Source organism: Pleurodeles waltl, chromosome 1_2 (genome assembly GCF_031143425.1).
Source record: "Pleurodeles waltl isolate 20211129_DDA chromosome 1_2, aPleWal1.hap1.20221129, whole genome shotgun sequence".
NCBI classification, from domain to species: domain Eukaryota; kingdom Metazoa; phylum Chordata; class Amphibia; order Caudata; family Salamandridae; genus Pleurodeles; species Pleurodeles waltl.
In genome coordinates, this window is record NC_090437.1 from 1,123,493,275 (window position 1) to 1,123,509,967 (window position 16,693).

Genomic DNA, 16,693 nt, shown 5'->3' on the forward strand with positions numbered 1-16,693 from the left:
CCTAACAAGTGAAAATGTTTCTCATCTTTGGTGCACGCATTATCACAGCTGTAGTAGAAGACAATTTTGCAAAGTTCCACCTTGGAAGAAGAAGGAAATTGAAGATTAGCTTCTGACCTTTCCATTTGCTTCTGCAAAGGACCATTGTTTGTTCTTTTCTGTATTAAAGCAGTGTCCAAGCTAGAGTGCCCCCTCTTCCCTCCATCAGATACCATTAGTAATAAAGGTATATAAGGTATGGGAGCAGGGGTAAGGTTAGCCACATGACCTGGTTGCTGAGGGGGATGCTGAAGGGCTGAATTCTTCCCACTGATCCCGATGACCGCATAAGGTTTGCGGGGAAGTTACACATGGATTGGTATAATTCATAACCCATATTAAAACCTTACTGAATTAATAAGCCATGTATGTTGGATGGCTAAAACAATTGTGGACACATTGGGTAGGAAACAGACTAACAGGGTAGGAATGTGTGATGAAATATGATTGGTACCATAAAATATCAGTTGTGTGCATATATTGATTTGGTGGTATAACAGCCTGGCTCTGTGTTGTCATCTACTGCAGATGAGAGATATTCTGATAGGATTGTCTGACTCTTAACACTCTCTGACTCCTAACACTCTCTGTCTACCAGGGCATAACAGACAATACATTGTTGTGGAACCCAAAAATCTTTATTAATGATCTACTTGAACTTTATGGATATTACTGCAATTGACAATAAGTGACCTATCATGAAAATTTGAGACTGGTCCTTCAGATTGTTTATCAGAGTGATTTGTTCACAGATTTCTTTATGAAGAACATTTGGTTGCTCTTATTTCCTATTTTAACTTGTACATCGGGGCAGTATTGGTGCTATGTATAGTATTATGTAGTCTGTTCTGTCCTTCACATATTCTTTAAGGTGTTTTTAGAGCTATGTTTTTGGTTAAAACATAATCATCTAATGTATGGTCCAGAATTTGGTGTCCATTTTGACACGCAGGTTTCTTTCTAACATAATTCTTGAGTCCTACCAATTCATGTTAGGGTAGTTCCTAATGCTTTATGCTCAGAAACTGCTTGGCAGACACACATTGTTTTATGTCATGTGGGCATTCAATTTTCCATAATCATCAAAGACCTTAGACTTATTTTATATATTTAAAATTTTATTCTCTGCTTCCCAGTCATCTCTTTCATGTGTATTTTGTCAAGCACACTGTCACCCACAGAGGTATTCTGGTACCAAACATGGGTATGTGTATGTGCCTAGTTCTACTTAGGTTAGGTTTGTTAAGTGAAAGGTCAGTTTCCCAGCTTCTTAAGAAACTCAAGAGGAAAGAAGGAAACTCTTATGTGGAGTGGGAAATTATTCCACAGTTTAGGAGCAATGTAAGGGAACATCCATCCTCCTGATCTTGTTGTTTGCATACATGGAACGGTTGTGAGTGTGAGTCCTGCAGAGCAGAGGTGTGTAGGTGGTTGGTAGAAGGAGATGCAGTTGTTCAGGTAGGTGGGGCCCAAGTTGTGTAATGCCCTCTGTGTGTGTGAGAAGTTTGAAATTAGTGTGTTTGTGTATTGCAAGTCAGTTGAGTTCCCTGAGGTGTAATGTGATGTGGGTTCCGTGTGGGAGGTCGAGTGTGGCATCTTGTGAGTTGCTTGGTGATTCCAGCATAAAGGATGTTCCCTTAGTCTAACATTCTGGTGACTAAGTCGAGTCACTTTTTTTGTTGTATCACTTGGGAGTCATTTGTAGACCTTGCTTCTCATCTTTAGGGTATGGAAGTAAAATGCAGCAATAGTGACGACTTGTGCGATCTTGTCTAGTTTGCTGTTGACGATGAGTCTGAGGTTCCTGTCATGGGTGCTGGATGTAGTCTGAGTTTGGCCAGCTACCAGTTGGAGTCCCATGGCACGGTGTTCTTGCCGAAGATCACTATTTCTGTCTTGTCGGTGTTGAGTTTTAGGCAGTTGGCTTTCATCCAGTTAGCAATTTCCGTCATGTAGGCAGTCCAATTGTTTCTTGTGTTGGGGGTCTTGTCTGTAAAGGAGAGAATAAATTACAGGTCATGGATGAAGAAGATAAATTCTGATTTGTGCACGAATGCCTTTTGCCAAAGCGGTCATTTATGTGTTGAGGAAGGTGGGGCTGAGTAATGGACCTTGAGGCACTCCATAGATGAGTTTGTGGACTTCGGAGGACTAAGATGCTGGCTATACTTGCGAAGGAGCACATCCAGCAGAGGGTAGGTCCGTGGATGCCAATCTTGTGCCTGTGTCTGATGACGATAGCAGTAGACAGTGTCAAATGCGCTGAGAGGGCTGTTCTGCTACCTCCGTTACGGTCATGCATATAATATCAATGTTCTGTTATGTGAACGTTGGATTTCAATGCTGAATATGCTTTTTCTGCCACTTATACGTTTCACTTTGTCCTTGACTTTTGAGCAGCAGGCAATGCTTTTTTCAGCTAGAGAATATTTTAAAAAGAAATCATTGAGTCAGTATTGTTTGAAGTTATAATCTTTTGTTTGATTTACTAATTAGTCTGAGTTATCTAACTTAATATTCGAATTTTGCTCAACAACTTAACTAGTCAACTCAAATTCAATATATATATATATATATATATATTCATTCACTGGCTCCACTATATATAGTAACTCATATGAAACCGTTGAATTTTTTAGATGTCCAGAATGAAAAACGTCCTTTCAAACTCCTTTTCTTAATTTTTAAGATCTTAGGTTTCCACCTCGATCTGTGTAAGATCAAAACCTTGATCTTACCATGGATCAAGGAGGGTTGCTACGATCTTGTGGAAGTCTCTGTATAGAGTACCACATGGCAATTTAATTCATTGTTTTTGCCTGACAGTTTTGAATGCTTGATGTTGTGTCAACATTGAACTTCCTCCTAGCTTCTATAGTAAAAAATAAAAAAACGCCCAATATATATACGTTCTCTGTTAACTTTCAAACTTTCCCATCTTAATCAATGCAGTTTTTTTCTCTGCCAGTATTCTACTCGCCCTAGGGTGCAGTACCTTCCAGGGTAAGAGGATTGGAATTTGAGCTGGGTCTACGGAAGGTTGGGTGGAAGAAAGTCCTGTAGGGAACTGAATTTTCCCTATGAGTCTTTTGGTCGCTGCTGCTCCCCCATCATTCATCTGCTCAGGATTCTTCTGTGTGACCTACTCTTGCTCCTCGCCCAGTCTTGGAGCGCTTATCGCCCCCATAAGCCCTTTCTTTGCATTTCTTTTTGCAACTAGGAGATTTGTATCTTTAAATCTTCCACCTTACTGTAAATTAACTATTTAGTGTCTGCCAGTCTGTCAATTTTGGGTTTCCAGTTTCGGCATTTGGATTTCAATTGGGAGTTCATAGAGGAACTTAAAAACTGTGTTCACTCTTTGTAAACTGACTACCTCAGACCCATCTACCTTTTTATGGATGTATAACTCCATCAGTGGAAGCATGATTACCAGAGACACTGGTGTAGGAAGCACATATTCCTAGACATGTATTGTAAAATTCTTGGTCAGAAGTATAAGAAACTTCAACCTGGTTCAGGATAATAAGCAAGAGGGATTATTACTATAAATACCATAGATTGGAAAACTGTCGAAAGTGGAAAGGATAATAGTAGGGTACACCATATTTATGAAAAAACATGAATGTGCCCTTTAAGAAAGATGGTTGAGGCCAGAATTATTGTTGCAGTGTTTGTCAAGTTGCTTTATATCAGTTCAGTGTACTGGACCTGCTCACATTTTTTCTTAATATTTAATATTTTTGGTGTTGACCTTTGGGTTTATTTGGGTTCTGTAGTGTAATTTATTAAGGTATATTAAAACGTGATGGATGGAATGCTTGAATTAAATTCAGATACTGGTAATCACTCAGGCCATTGTTATTTTGCTCAACGTGCCACCTCAGTTTGGACCCAGCCATATGCAAATCAGTCTTGGCCCTACTCCACTGGGAAGAGTCCAGCCTGAACTGCCAGACCAGGTCCTCCCTAAACCGGAACACAACATACTAAAGTATACAAAAAAGTGATGGATGGAGTGCTTGGATTAATGTCAGCCACTGCTATTACTCAAGCTGCATCCCATTCCTTCGCTATTTTACACACCATGCCAAATCAGTCTTGGCCCTGCTCCAGTGGGAAGAGTCCAGCATGAACTGCCAAACCAGGTCCTCCCTGAACCGGAACACAAGCAGCCCATGAATGATTTCACCCTAGTTGGGGCTCATCAGGCATGTATAGCTTAGCTCCATTGATAGACTGTGCACAAAACCCACGTCTGTTCATACCAATTCCACTTAGGGCAACATACCAAAGTACACAAAAAAATGATGAACAGAGTGCTTGATTTAATGTTAGCCACTGCTATTACTCGGGCTGCATCCCAGTCCTTCGCTATTTTGCACACCATGCCACCTCAGTTAGTGTTACTTAGTCAAGTCTTTGAGCATGATAGACAGCGAAATTAAAAGTGTTCAAATAGGGTATAATGCAATAAGTAGATGGCTAATTTCATTTAAGATATATACTGAACATTTTCATGTTGAAATGAGTCACCTGTGTTCTGCTTTCATTTTCTCAGGTATACAGTGAATACAGAGCCAGCCTCGCCTTTGAACTTGTTAGTAGTCGGCAGAAAAATGTAAGTCTAACAATGAGGAGCCTAGTACGTAATGCTGAAAACTGATTAATATGATTTGTGGCGTGCATTTCCTGTTACTGACACAGATGCTCAAGAGGACTGTGTTTACATGGTGTAGTCTGATTCACTATCCTTATTCATACTCGTGCAGTAGCAGCATGGCCCACACAGAAGTGTAGAAGGAATATGGCCTGATGTTAACTCTTGGTGCATGTTGGTGCTGTGCAGATAATCAGAAACTTCATACCTCTCAATTACTGTCACTTCATTTATGTCCAGTAGTTGTTTGAGGTTCCTGTATACTAGACATTGATTTTGTGTGTTTCAGAAAGCCAAGAAATGCAAACACCCTACTTCAACCAATGGGAGTTTTAAAAAACAATTACATTGTACATGTTCTGGAACTGCTGCTGCTCTTCACTGGCCTTCAAACATATACGGTTTGAAAGTGCACATTAGATATTCCCACCTGCTGTTCTTCAGCCCACTGCCCATTTTTTTCACTCCAAATTAACCTAGAAAGATGTGAAGGAGAGGGGCATTGATTTTGACTCATCATTTATGGATTAAGATGATTTGGTTCACTAGAAAAACTGTTGACATTTGTTTTGACCAAAGCTATGGAAACTTTATATTTTATTTTTCCTTAGAAGTGTGCTTAAAAATGAAACTTATACAAGGTTAGAATTTTTGTTCTTTTTATTTATTTTAAATGCTTCCTCTGTTATGGTGAGATGCAGCATGTTGATTTGAATTAATACGCAGATGCAGTCCGAAGCGCTCCCTCTTGAATTTGTGAAACAGTATTGCTTGATGTTAATGTTAAACAAAGGTAATATAAGTGGCTGTTTAGCACTGTGCATGATTGTAAATGTAACATACACTTTGTCAAAAGCTACCAAGCACTGCCTATTAGACGACATGCTGGCTGAGACCCAAATATCGTCATTCAGCATGATGAGGTGACTTGTCCTATGATGGCAAAATGTCTCTCTCAGGTACTGATCGCAATGTAAAGAAAACAAGTTATTATAGGAAATTCTTCTACAAATGACTGTTTTCAGTCTCTGACACATATAAATAGGCTTTTCATCCAAGTCTAAAGCGTCTTTTCCTATTAACAGATTGAAGTCTCAGTTCAGACTAGTTTCAGGGTGTGCCCAAGTAGCTGCCTAACTCACTGCCTGACTTGGCACTAGAGATAATTCCTCAGGTTGGTGCACTCATCCTTGTGCTTTAGGAGAGAAGGTGAAGGAATCAGCTTGGGCTGCTGGAAACTCTTAAAGTAGCAAACTGATTAATCCAAATTATCCTGTTGGGAACTACTAATGATCGGTTTACAATCAGTTTTGCACTTGATGAAAATCTTTAATTCAGATGAAGTTACTTTGCTTCAGTAACACTCTTGCTGGTGGGTACTCTAACTGCAGATTCCTCATTTTGTGCATACCATCAGGCGCCAGAATAGACCTTGAGATATTTCTTAGGATTGCTACCACACAGCGGTAGGTGGCATTTTCTGGTTCTCCTTCAACCTTGTCCCACCCAGGAGGTGACACCGGAACCACACATAAGCATAAGCATCTGCTTCATGCGCGAATGTCAGTTTGTTTCTTGGCCCTGTCCACACCATCGAACTTGGAGCTTATTACATGATCAGATATGACAGTACACATATGTCTACTCTGGAATCTTTTTATGGATGGTGAAAAGTCCATTCCACACAGAAAGGAGCAGGAAGTGGTGAGGAATCAGTAGTTCGAGTATCCACTAGAAAGTGAGTAACTTGCCCTTCTGATAGATACATCTAGCCACATATTCCTCACCTTGGCAGTAGATACCATAGCAATAATTTACAGGTGGTGGATCTGTGGAATGGCTCAAATCAGAAAATCCTGAAAGACTGAGCGGGCACAGTGCCCTTCCTGCCAGACCTGGCTATCAAGGCAATAGTGCTTTGTGAACATATGAGGTGACACCCATGTCGCAGCCTGACAGAGGTCCAGAACAGGCAATCTACGTTTCATTGCAGTGGTAGTAATGAATGAGGTCTCAGGCATTCTAAGGGGTGTTTCACAAGTAGTACATAGCAGATCTTTATACAGAGGACTATCTTTTTCCGCTTTTCCTTATCCTTTGTCACTGCAGTGAACTCCACAAAGAGCTTATCACCAATCCGATGGTTTTTTGGTAGATCAGTGTAAAAGCGCAAAGCTCTTTCAGGTTGCAAGTGGTGGAATCGACCCTCCTCTTTCAAGGGTATGGTAGGACAAAGAATAGCAGAAGGATAATGGGCAATATGAAACGTCACTACTTTTGGCAAAACACTACTCTAGTCCGCAACACCAGTTTGTCCAGGAAAAAAAGGTGGTATAAAGTATGCAAACATTCTGAGCCTATAGCCCACACATGTGAAGATCTGAGTTCATGGCTATGAGGAAAACAGTTTTTAGAGTCAGGAGACGCAAAGGTCAGCTGTGCATCGGCAATCTTACAATCACTGTCACTGAGACCCAAGGCTGAGACTGAAATATCTGGTTCATAGCTCGCATGTCCTAGACTCGTTGACCTGGGGGGAATGCTCAAAACTGAACTGCACCCAGAACAACTCAGATTAACGGAAGCCTATGCGAAGAAGTCAGCCGTGGCTTAAGCATGTTGATCGAAACCCCCAAAGGTGTGATGTGGTTCACCATTTTTTGGAGCCGAACTACAACTGACTACGACATGTCCGTCTTTAACAGACAGTCGCTGAGAAGGGAAAAGGTGGTATTCCCAACCTCCAAGGTGGACTGCAACCACAGCCATCACTTTTGTGAACACCCATGGGGCACTTGTAAGGCCAAAGGTGAGCACAGAAAACTTAAAATGCACCTGGCCAATCCTGAATCACAGATAACAACTGTTGGACTACTTGACGAGAATATAAAAGTAGAATTCCTGCAGGTCCAACACTACTGTTCAGTCTCTTGGCTTCAGCGAAGATAGAACGTGGGCCAATGTAAATTTTCAGGTGTATTGTGTTCCAGAAGAAAGGATGGTTTACCAGGAGCTGCTCTGTGTGTCAAGAGCCAGGCTTGTCCCAGTTGTCCATTAGAAAGTCTATCAGGACTTCATTAAAAGGAAGAAGTGGTTCTGAGGAATTCTGTCCAGGCTGCAGAATTTCCATCAGGACATTACTCTTGATTTCAGCACATGGAAGTTGGAGGTCTAAAACATCAGCAGCCCTCTTCATTACCACAGCAAATGAAGCAGATTTCTCTGTAGAGGAGCAAGGGGGACCGTTCATTACACTGTCCGGTGAGGTATCCACTTCACTGGCATCTTGAAGGCTCATAAAAAGATTTTTCTCATAATAGTGGAATGCTTTCCCCGCCTTCCCCATCATCAGGGTGACTGTGCTCAGAAGCAAAAGAAAGGTTGATTGTTCTGGGTTACGATTTCTATCAGACTCGGAGTGAGGTTGCACTCAAGGTTATGGATTAGGCGACTTCGGACAAGGTAGTGCCGGATTCGCTTCGGAGTCCAATAAAACATTGGGACTTTCTGCCAGCTTCAGCAGTGCTGACGTCAATCCACAGGGGACTGGCAGACATCATGGCATAAGGTTGAAAGTCTGGTTGGGATTCGGAGTAGAACCCACTCTGGGTTCAAGAGGCACAGACAATGTTGAAGATGGATCCATCACTGGTAATTGGATGAGAGGCCTCCTCGATCCTTGAGTTTTTAATTTGAGCTAGTGGTTGCAAGTGGGGCCAATGACACTTATTTTTGGGGACCAGCACTTATGCTTTCGCAGCGGACTGTCACCCTAGAGCAAGAGAGAGAAACACAACAGGGATACTAAAGGAGGAAAAGAGAGGTGGAAAAACAGTGACAACAGGAGAAAGCAGGAATAAAATTGAGCCTGCTAGAGTAGATTGGAGGAGTAGGACAGGAAGAATCTGCTGTTGCTTTAAAGAGGAATTAAGACTACACCTCCTTGGTATTTCGTGGCACTGATATTTGTAGTGCTGGTCATGGGCTTCTGGGCAAAACCTTGGGCTCTGCCACTTTCTGTTTAACAAAATAAGCACTGAGTTTAAGTAGGATCAGTTCAGTGGTAGGCGATCTACATTGAGAGGCACCTTGAAACACATGTGCCTTTTCCTAACAAGAGTGATGGGAAGAGGTATGGAGAACCATGCTTTGACTTCTAATGCTTCTTTTATGATTTGGACTTGCCTGACTACTTAGAATGGGAAGAAGACATTTTGCATGAATGACCTTGAGAACTGGTCCCTGTCCTCTGCTACGACCAGGAAAATTCCTTATGCACCCTCTGTGATGTGGATCTTGACTTTGCATTCCTGGATCGCCTTGAGATTCATCCTGGTGCTGTCCTCGCAAGCCTTGAAGTTGTGGGAACACACCAGAGACATACCTGGTGAGGGTACTTGCAATGTTTAAACCTTGTAATGTGTAAAGGAGACATGGTTCCTTGCACACTGTAGAGACTTTTATTCCAAAAAGAGCAGGGATGGTGCCTATATGTAGCTCTGTTGTCACTTCTGGGATGGAATTAACCCGACACTGAGCTACACAATGCCACCTATTGGCCAGTAGGAGCTAAGCTGAGCAACATCCCTGGATCCGGTCTATGTCCTGGGGGTATTCACGAGGTGAGGAATCGGTAGATAGAAGTATCCAACAAAGGTGTTTATTATTATAAGGGCAATAATTTTGAAACCAATGTTGACACAGTTCCACATTCTTTTTGCCAAGCTTGAATATCAATATGAGAAAGTACAACATTCATCCAGATTTCATTACACTTAATTGATGTTTGCCATCTGTGGTGCATTTCCGGCATTACCCTACAGTGGCAATTTTCCAACTGAAAAATTGAACAAAAACAGCATTGTCAATATTAAGTTCTTTAGACTGTTAAAATATCAAAACTCACATATGGTGTGGATTTAAATGTTTTTTCAGTTAAAGCCTTGTCTCACGTACATCAAATATCCACATTAAGACATTACAGTACTACGTGTTATATTAAGGAACAAGCATGGTGCCTAGTCTCTTCTTAAATCCATTAACGCATCTCACCCACTGAATATTTCTGGCTGATAATAATACCTATTCCCCCCCTTTGATTTTTTTTTTAGTTAAACCATAATGTGGTTAAGCATACCCATTTGTTCGACAAACAGGATGCATCCTTTCAGAATTGTATCTTCTGCAAACTGGTTGAACCATTATCATCTGGTTTAGGCTTGCCCCTTGTAAGCACCTTCTTTGTGGTAGTTTGAACCCAGACTATTGTATACCCCCAGACCGGAACTGATTATTTTGGTTTGTCAGTCTATGACATAAAGTCAGCTCACTCAAAGCAAAGAATCTCCCAGAAAACACTGCAGAGGAAACAAGAAGCAGGATCTCAGTGGAGCTAGTGGGTGTGGCGCAGTGTGAGTTCAGGCGTGGGGCAACACTTGCCCAGTCAGCAGCCTCTCCCCACAACATTACCTCCATTTCTAAGTTTTGAATACCGAAACTGGGCAGGTAGCTGGGGTCGAGCCTCTCCTTTCATCGCCCACAGCCACAAGCTTCCAACGCAGCTGAGTCTACCACTCTGGGCTGAAGGCGGTGAAGAACAGGATCGGAGGTCTCGAGGAGAGAGGTCAGTCTCCACGGTCTGAGTCCCCCTTGTAGGGAGGGGGCCCACCAGGGTGGTGAGTACAAATGCAGCAGAGGTGGTTGGGCCAGGAGTCGATGTGGCTTGCAGCCTCAAGCCCCCCTACACCAGACACCCTCCCCTTTCCCTCTTTCAGTAACAAGAACAAAAGGCACACAAGCCAGCATACCTGATAAAGAACTGCTTAGCATGCACCTCAAGCCTCGCAAAAAATCCTGGCAAGACTCCTCAACCTTTTCAGCTTACTCTTCGAGGTACCACAGTGATGAAGGTTGGCTATTTGAGGATGTAAGGTGAGCATCTGGTGAGTTTCTGGTCAGCCATCTGGTCAGCCTGTCACAGATGGCTGTGTCCCCCTCCTCTAAGACTTGCTTCCTCTTTCCTTCCTTCTCCTGCTAACTAGTAAGCTAGCAAAGCCACACCTAACCATGTCTCCATGCTACGTTTCCAGCTACGACGCCTTTTGGCACTGAAGCAGGCCAGCCACCCTATTGTTCTCTGAATCTGATGCAGCTGCCAGCATCGTTTTCATAGATCCTGAATTACTTCCCAAGTTTTAAAAATCTTCCAAAAAGCGGGCCAGTAACAACAGTAGCTGGCAACCCACTTGTTTTAATCTGTATCAAATTGTACCCATCGGGCCGGTTGGCAACTGCCTAACCACTTACTCCAGACTCTAGCTTAATCCCCACAGTGGCATGGTGAGAAAGTAAAGTATGAGGCCCAGGAGGACCAGGGCCTACACTACGGATTTTACTAACTTAAACCACCGGACAACATTATCGATTTATTTTTGTTTAATTGCGTGATTAATTAAAATCCTTACATAAAGAAAAACACAATATGAATGTAGGAAGAATAAGATATACATGTATATATTGAGTATAAAACATACAGACAGTCGTCCCTATAAAGTTCTGTATAAATAAGTATTATTAGTGGAACTTTGCCTTAGTGCAAATGGTATCCATATGGAAGTCCATAGGAGAATTAAAACTAAGACCCATATAAACATATTCGGTTTAAAACAGAAGTAAAACGTCACAGTATTTTAAAAAGAATCTAAATACATGTCAGATGATTGTTCGGATTTGCTTGAAGCAGCATGATGAACTTCCCAAATTGACCAGGTCAACTGGTCCCTTTAAAGAGAACACCAGTGATCTAGCCTCAATACAGGTTCTTACACCGTGGTAGAGAAAAAGGAATCTTAATAAAGTGCGTTGTGCGTTCAGCAGAGAAGGGCAACAACATAGTAGATGGATGAAAGACTCGCATTTGTAGTTGCTGAGCCTGCAGCCATTTATATTGGTTAGGGAAGTCCATTTCGGATTTAGCTCCTTTGTCCTTAAGCCCAGAAGTCTTGCAAAGGCAATTTGCGATGCACAAGCTTTCCTGATGGTACTTTTGAGGTATGGTTGTGGAGCCAGATATTAAGTGGTATTTATATATGACTGCGCCAACGCTGCCTGCACTGGAGAGCTGTTCAATTTTCCCAGGTCAGTTGCTTGAGAGAGAGTTTTTATCTGTCTTTTCAATATAGGTTTAACGATCTGAAACTGTGCTAATTTGATCAATGCTGCCTGGTCAGTTTGAAGTTTGTTTAGAGCTGTTTCGAGATATTGTGACCAGGGATTTGTTTTTGTTTCAAAAATAAAATACAGAGCTGATTTCAAGGTGCTGGGAGGCTCCATAACTATCCTGTGGTAGTATTTCAGGAAAGCAGCCATCAAAGCCCATTGCTGGCCTTCCAATCCGAATTCTAATCTTATTAGATGGCTTCTGATCTATGCAGCAATATGAAAACTCGTTTATACATTTTGACCTGAAGTTGTTCAGTCAGAGCTGAGAATTTGCCGGGGAAGGCTTTGTGACCATAGTTCAAAGCTGGTCGGAAAACTGCTTTGATGGTTTGAAGTATTAAACGTGCCAAAGGGCTGGCTATTATTTTGTTTAGCTGACACATTCTTGTTGTGTCAGTTTGGCGTTCCCTTGGCTGTTAGTCGAACGCATAAGTAGTTATATGTATCCGTGGTGCTGATAAGTGACCCCAGCTTCCAGCGTAGGTGCTGATGTCTCAGTCACCCACCAAACATAACCACTTTTGTTTTAGTGGCATTCGCCTTCATTTTGTTTGTCATGTTATAGCTATGCAAAGCTGTTAGAGCTTTTTGTCGGTCGGCTTTAGAGTGGTCCAACAAGACGATGTTGTCAGCATACTGAAGCAAGGTGAGTTTCAGATTTTCAATATTTGGTGGGATCAGTGCCTGCGACATATCTGCAGTGTATAGATAAAAAAATAGCAGAGCTAGGAGACACCCTTGCGTAAGCCCTCTGTTGGTGGGAATCTCCTTACTTATGGTGGAGTTCGACAGTTTTACCCTTACCCAAGTGGATGTATACAGTAGGATTATTACCCTTAATAGCCTGTTTGGGATATCCCAGTTTCTTAGCTTGCTCCATAGTAAACTCCTGTCTTCCACATCGAATGCTGCTGTGTAATCTACAAAGCAGGCGAACAGCGGTAGTGATTTTTTTGGCAGCAGCCTCTTGAGCTAAGTAGGAGAGGGCGATGATGATATCCGTGGTTGCGGAGTTTGCTCTGAAGATGGTTTGATTTAATCCCACTATTTCCTTGGCCTGTGCCTAGTTTTGTAGTTCTTCCAAGACTGTTGAGGCAAAGCCTTTTGCTTCAACATCCAAGAAAGCGATAAGACGGCAATTATCTGGATTCTCTCTGTCTCCTTTTTTATAAGTTGGATGGAGTATAGAGCCTCTCCAGCTCTTTGGAACCGGCTGTGAGTCAAGGCAGGATCGGTAGAGGGCTGAGACAAATGGGGACCATAGCTAGCTCATGGTCATCTTTGAAGATTGTTGCAGGGATTCCTTTCGGGCCTGGGGCCCCCGACGACCTAATTTTCCACAGAAAGAGAGTGATTTCACTTGGCAAGGGATCAAAACTTATGATCGATTTGTATGTGTCCAAATCATCCAATTTAGTTGTTCCGGAAGAAATGGATCAGCTGCATATAGTTTTGTGAAGTGTTTTATCCATGTAGCTTCATTTATTGAGTTAAGTTGTTGTAGGCTCTGACCCATTTTATTTTACACCTACCTTTCAGGGTCTTGGGGTGGGCTATTTTTCTACCCCTCGCTGTTTTCTTACAGTCCCAGCGACCCTCTACAAGCTCACACAGGTTTGGGGGTCCATTTGTGGTTCGCATTCCACTTTGGAATATATGGTTTGTGTTGCCCCTATACCTATGTGCTCCTATTGCAATCTACTGTAATTTTACACTGCTTGCATTACTTTTCTTGCTATTACCTGCATAATTTTGGTTTGTGTACATATATCTTGTGTATATAACTTATCCTCATACTGAGGGTACTCACTGAGATACTTTTGGCATATTGTCATAAAAATAAAGTACCTTTATTTTTAGTACTTCTGTGTATTGTGTTTTCTTATGATATTGTGCATATGACACCAGTGGTATAGTAGGAGCTTTACATGTCTCCTAGTTCAGCCAAAGCTGCTTTGCCATAGCTACCTTCTATCAGCCTTAGCTGCTAGAAACACCTCTTCTACACTAATAAGGGATAACTGGACCTGGCACAAGGTGTAAGTACCTCTGGTACCCACTACAAGCCAGGCCAGCCTCCTACACATAGTATATCCGCATTGATCAGTAGTTGTATTGCAACGTCGTAGTTTAAAAGATGCTTCAGACCCGCAACGTTACAGGAGATAATTGTCAAATTATGTTGCTGCCCTAGTGTTGACTATTGTTGTTAGGCATACTGCTGATATGTTCTGATAGAAGTGGATATACTCCCGTTTGTGCACATTTTGTCCCCCTGTATCAGAGACACTTTTCTAGTGTAGGTTTTTGGGTTATCGTAGGTGCAGAATATAGAGAGTTTAGTGTACTGCTCATCTGTCTTATTATGACTTGCTCCTTTTAGAATGCTGGTGTAGCTGGGTTTCACAAGATATTTTTAGAGGGCAAGGATATTTATGGTGGCCCATCAGCTCCACCGTTATACCCCATTCTGCAAGAAGCGTTAATTTTTCAGCCATAGTTTCCGCCAAGGCCATGGAGCTTAAAGTCATAATGGTGTATTCTCGATGGGTGCTGTACTCAGGAATCACTTTGAATGCTATTCTTTCAATGTCTTCCGACACTATGGTGGTTGCCTCAGGAAGTGTCTTAAACAGTTTTAGGAGATTTTATCGATTCAGAATATCATGGTCGCCTTCAGAGCTATATTGGTGTGTAAAGACTAACTTGGCAGTTGGAGCTATATTTGTCGGTTCCATTGCTCCCTCAATATCTTTGGCGCTCTAGGTTTCTTCCTACTCAAGATATCTGATAGTAGTGCATCGTGTAATAGGGTCGGAGGCCCAGGCACTTCCGGGATGTTTTGTAGAAGCCCAACGCTGGCCTCTGCAGGAGCACCCAGTTTATTTTGCATTGAGGATGTTTGTTGATTGGCCCTTAAGCTCGTTTGATGATATACTTATTGTACTGAAAGGGCAAGCTTGGGCCAATGGTTGCATCGTTTGATAGAATGCAGGTTCAGTAGCTATATCAGCATGGAATTAATTAGGTTCTATGCTAGTGCTCATCTTTTTGTGTACACCGGCTTGGGCTGATGACTGTGAATGTTGATTGTCAAATAGTTGTCTGTGCTTCAGCGTTTTATCAATGTTTCTATCTGTCTTCCTGAGCTTAAAGATGGCGTATGTGTTTATTTCGTCAGTGGTAGCCGCCAAGTTTTTAATTCTTTGCAGCACCTGAAGTGAGTCTCTCTTCGTTCTTGGCTTTTTTTTTTTTTTTTACTTTTTCTTGCTCTCTTTGATAGTAGTGTTGGCCAGGCTGGGGCACTGGTGTTTGATAGGTCATTTGATGCTGCTTTGCTCTTCTCTGTTTCCGTGACTCGGTGGAATGGAGGAAGTAAATGTTCTGAGTTGTTCATGAATTCAGTGGGTGCCTGCTCCCTGACTTTTGAGTTTGCTGTCGGGTTGTCCCGCTTGAGCGGAGAAAACATGTGCATGCTGAAATTTATTTGATTCTGGTCTTTCAATGGGGCTGAATTTGCTGGTCTAGCCAGCACTTTGCCTAGGATTTGCTCCTTAGCAGAATTTACACTTTGCAGGGCTGATTTCCAGTCTGGTAGGGATGACAGTTTATCCACTAGTGGCTTGCAAGTACATATCGCCGTTGTAGTATCAGTGCATGGCCCTTTTTGCTCCAAAGCTAATAGCTTTGTTTCTATTTTATTGCGTGTATCAAATCCAATTGCATTTCTAGTTTGACTGATTGCCAGGTAACAGCATTTATTGTTGCTGTCAGAGTTGAGGTAATTGATGCCAATAAGTTGCCTTGATCTATGCAAGATTGAGTTGTTATAGGAGTTGCCGTCTTCTGGGCTCCTGAAGAGACCGATTGATTTAAATTAAGGAGTGGTTGTTGTTGGATGCCATGCCGGCCACTATGCCTTCTAACACCATTGGCCAACTGTCTGGTTTCCGCTGTGGTTTCAGGAACGTGTTCCTGCAACAGCTGTTCTAGTTAGCCCCTGATGTGATGAGGGCTGAGGGCTAGTTCTTTCTGAATAGGGGATGCCTATGTGCAATGCAGAGAGGTAGGCATCGGCAGAACCACAGTCCTGATTGTCAAATGCAGAGTCGATACGAGTGTCACCTGTAGGGCTAGTCTGGGTAATATGGAAGGAGTGAAAGGCATTACCTTTACCATATCTGAGCCAGTCTTCTTGGTTTGTAATTAGTTTAATTAATGTATTATTTGTAGCAAGGTTTGATGATATTTCTATAATTGTGTCTTCCCTAAGCCGGACTGATCCGTTCTGGCCCATGTCCCGACCGGTTGCCGGGCCTTGCATTGGCATTTTGTTATGGTTTTGATTGTCCTCTATTAAGGGATGTTCTAGTGGTGAAGAGATTCGTGTTTGTACTTTTTTTTTTAAACTGACTTTTGGGTAGTCCCTTTTGCTTGCTTGCCCTGAGTTGACATAGTTTTTGCTGTGACCTTTTTTGGCTGAAGTTGATCCCTATTATGTACTGGGCGGGTTGTTCTCTGTCTATTATTCCAGCTATCTTTCCAGCAATCTCTCCAGTGAAATTATTGGTGTAATTGAGTTGTTGCCCTTGTTGAAGCTGTTGGGGCATAAAGGGATCAAGTTGCTGCTTGATCATCCCAGGCATAGAGCTGATGTTATGAGGGTGTGATCACCCCTCCCCCCGCATTGGTCCTTTTTGCTTCCTTTGATGTATGATTGATGATGTTCTCTACCGCTCTGAGGTTGAGAGACTGGTGTTCCTAGCATACCTT

The 16,693-nt window shown here is 42.3% G+C and overlaps 1 protein-coding gene across 1 annotated transcript in view; it reads left to right on the plus strand.

The window, feature by feature from the left end:
• Positions 1-16,693, plus strand: part of TAPT1 (transmembrane anterior posterior transformation 1) — a 272,524-nt gene that overhangs the window by 201,699 nt on the left and 54,132 nt on the right. The window contains exon 10 of the mRNA XM_069202339.1: positions 4,601-4,660. Coding sequence (XP_069058440.1) covers positions 4,601-4,660 — 60 coding nt within the window. The remainder of the gene's footprint in view (positions 1-4,600; positions 4,661-16,693) is intronic.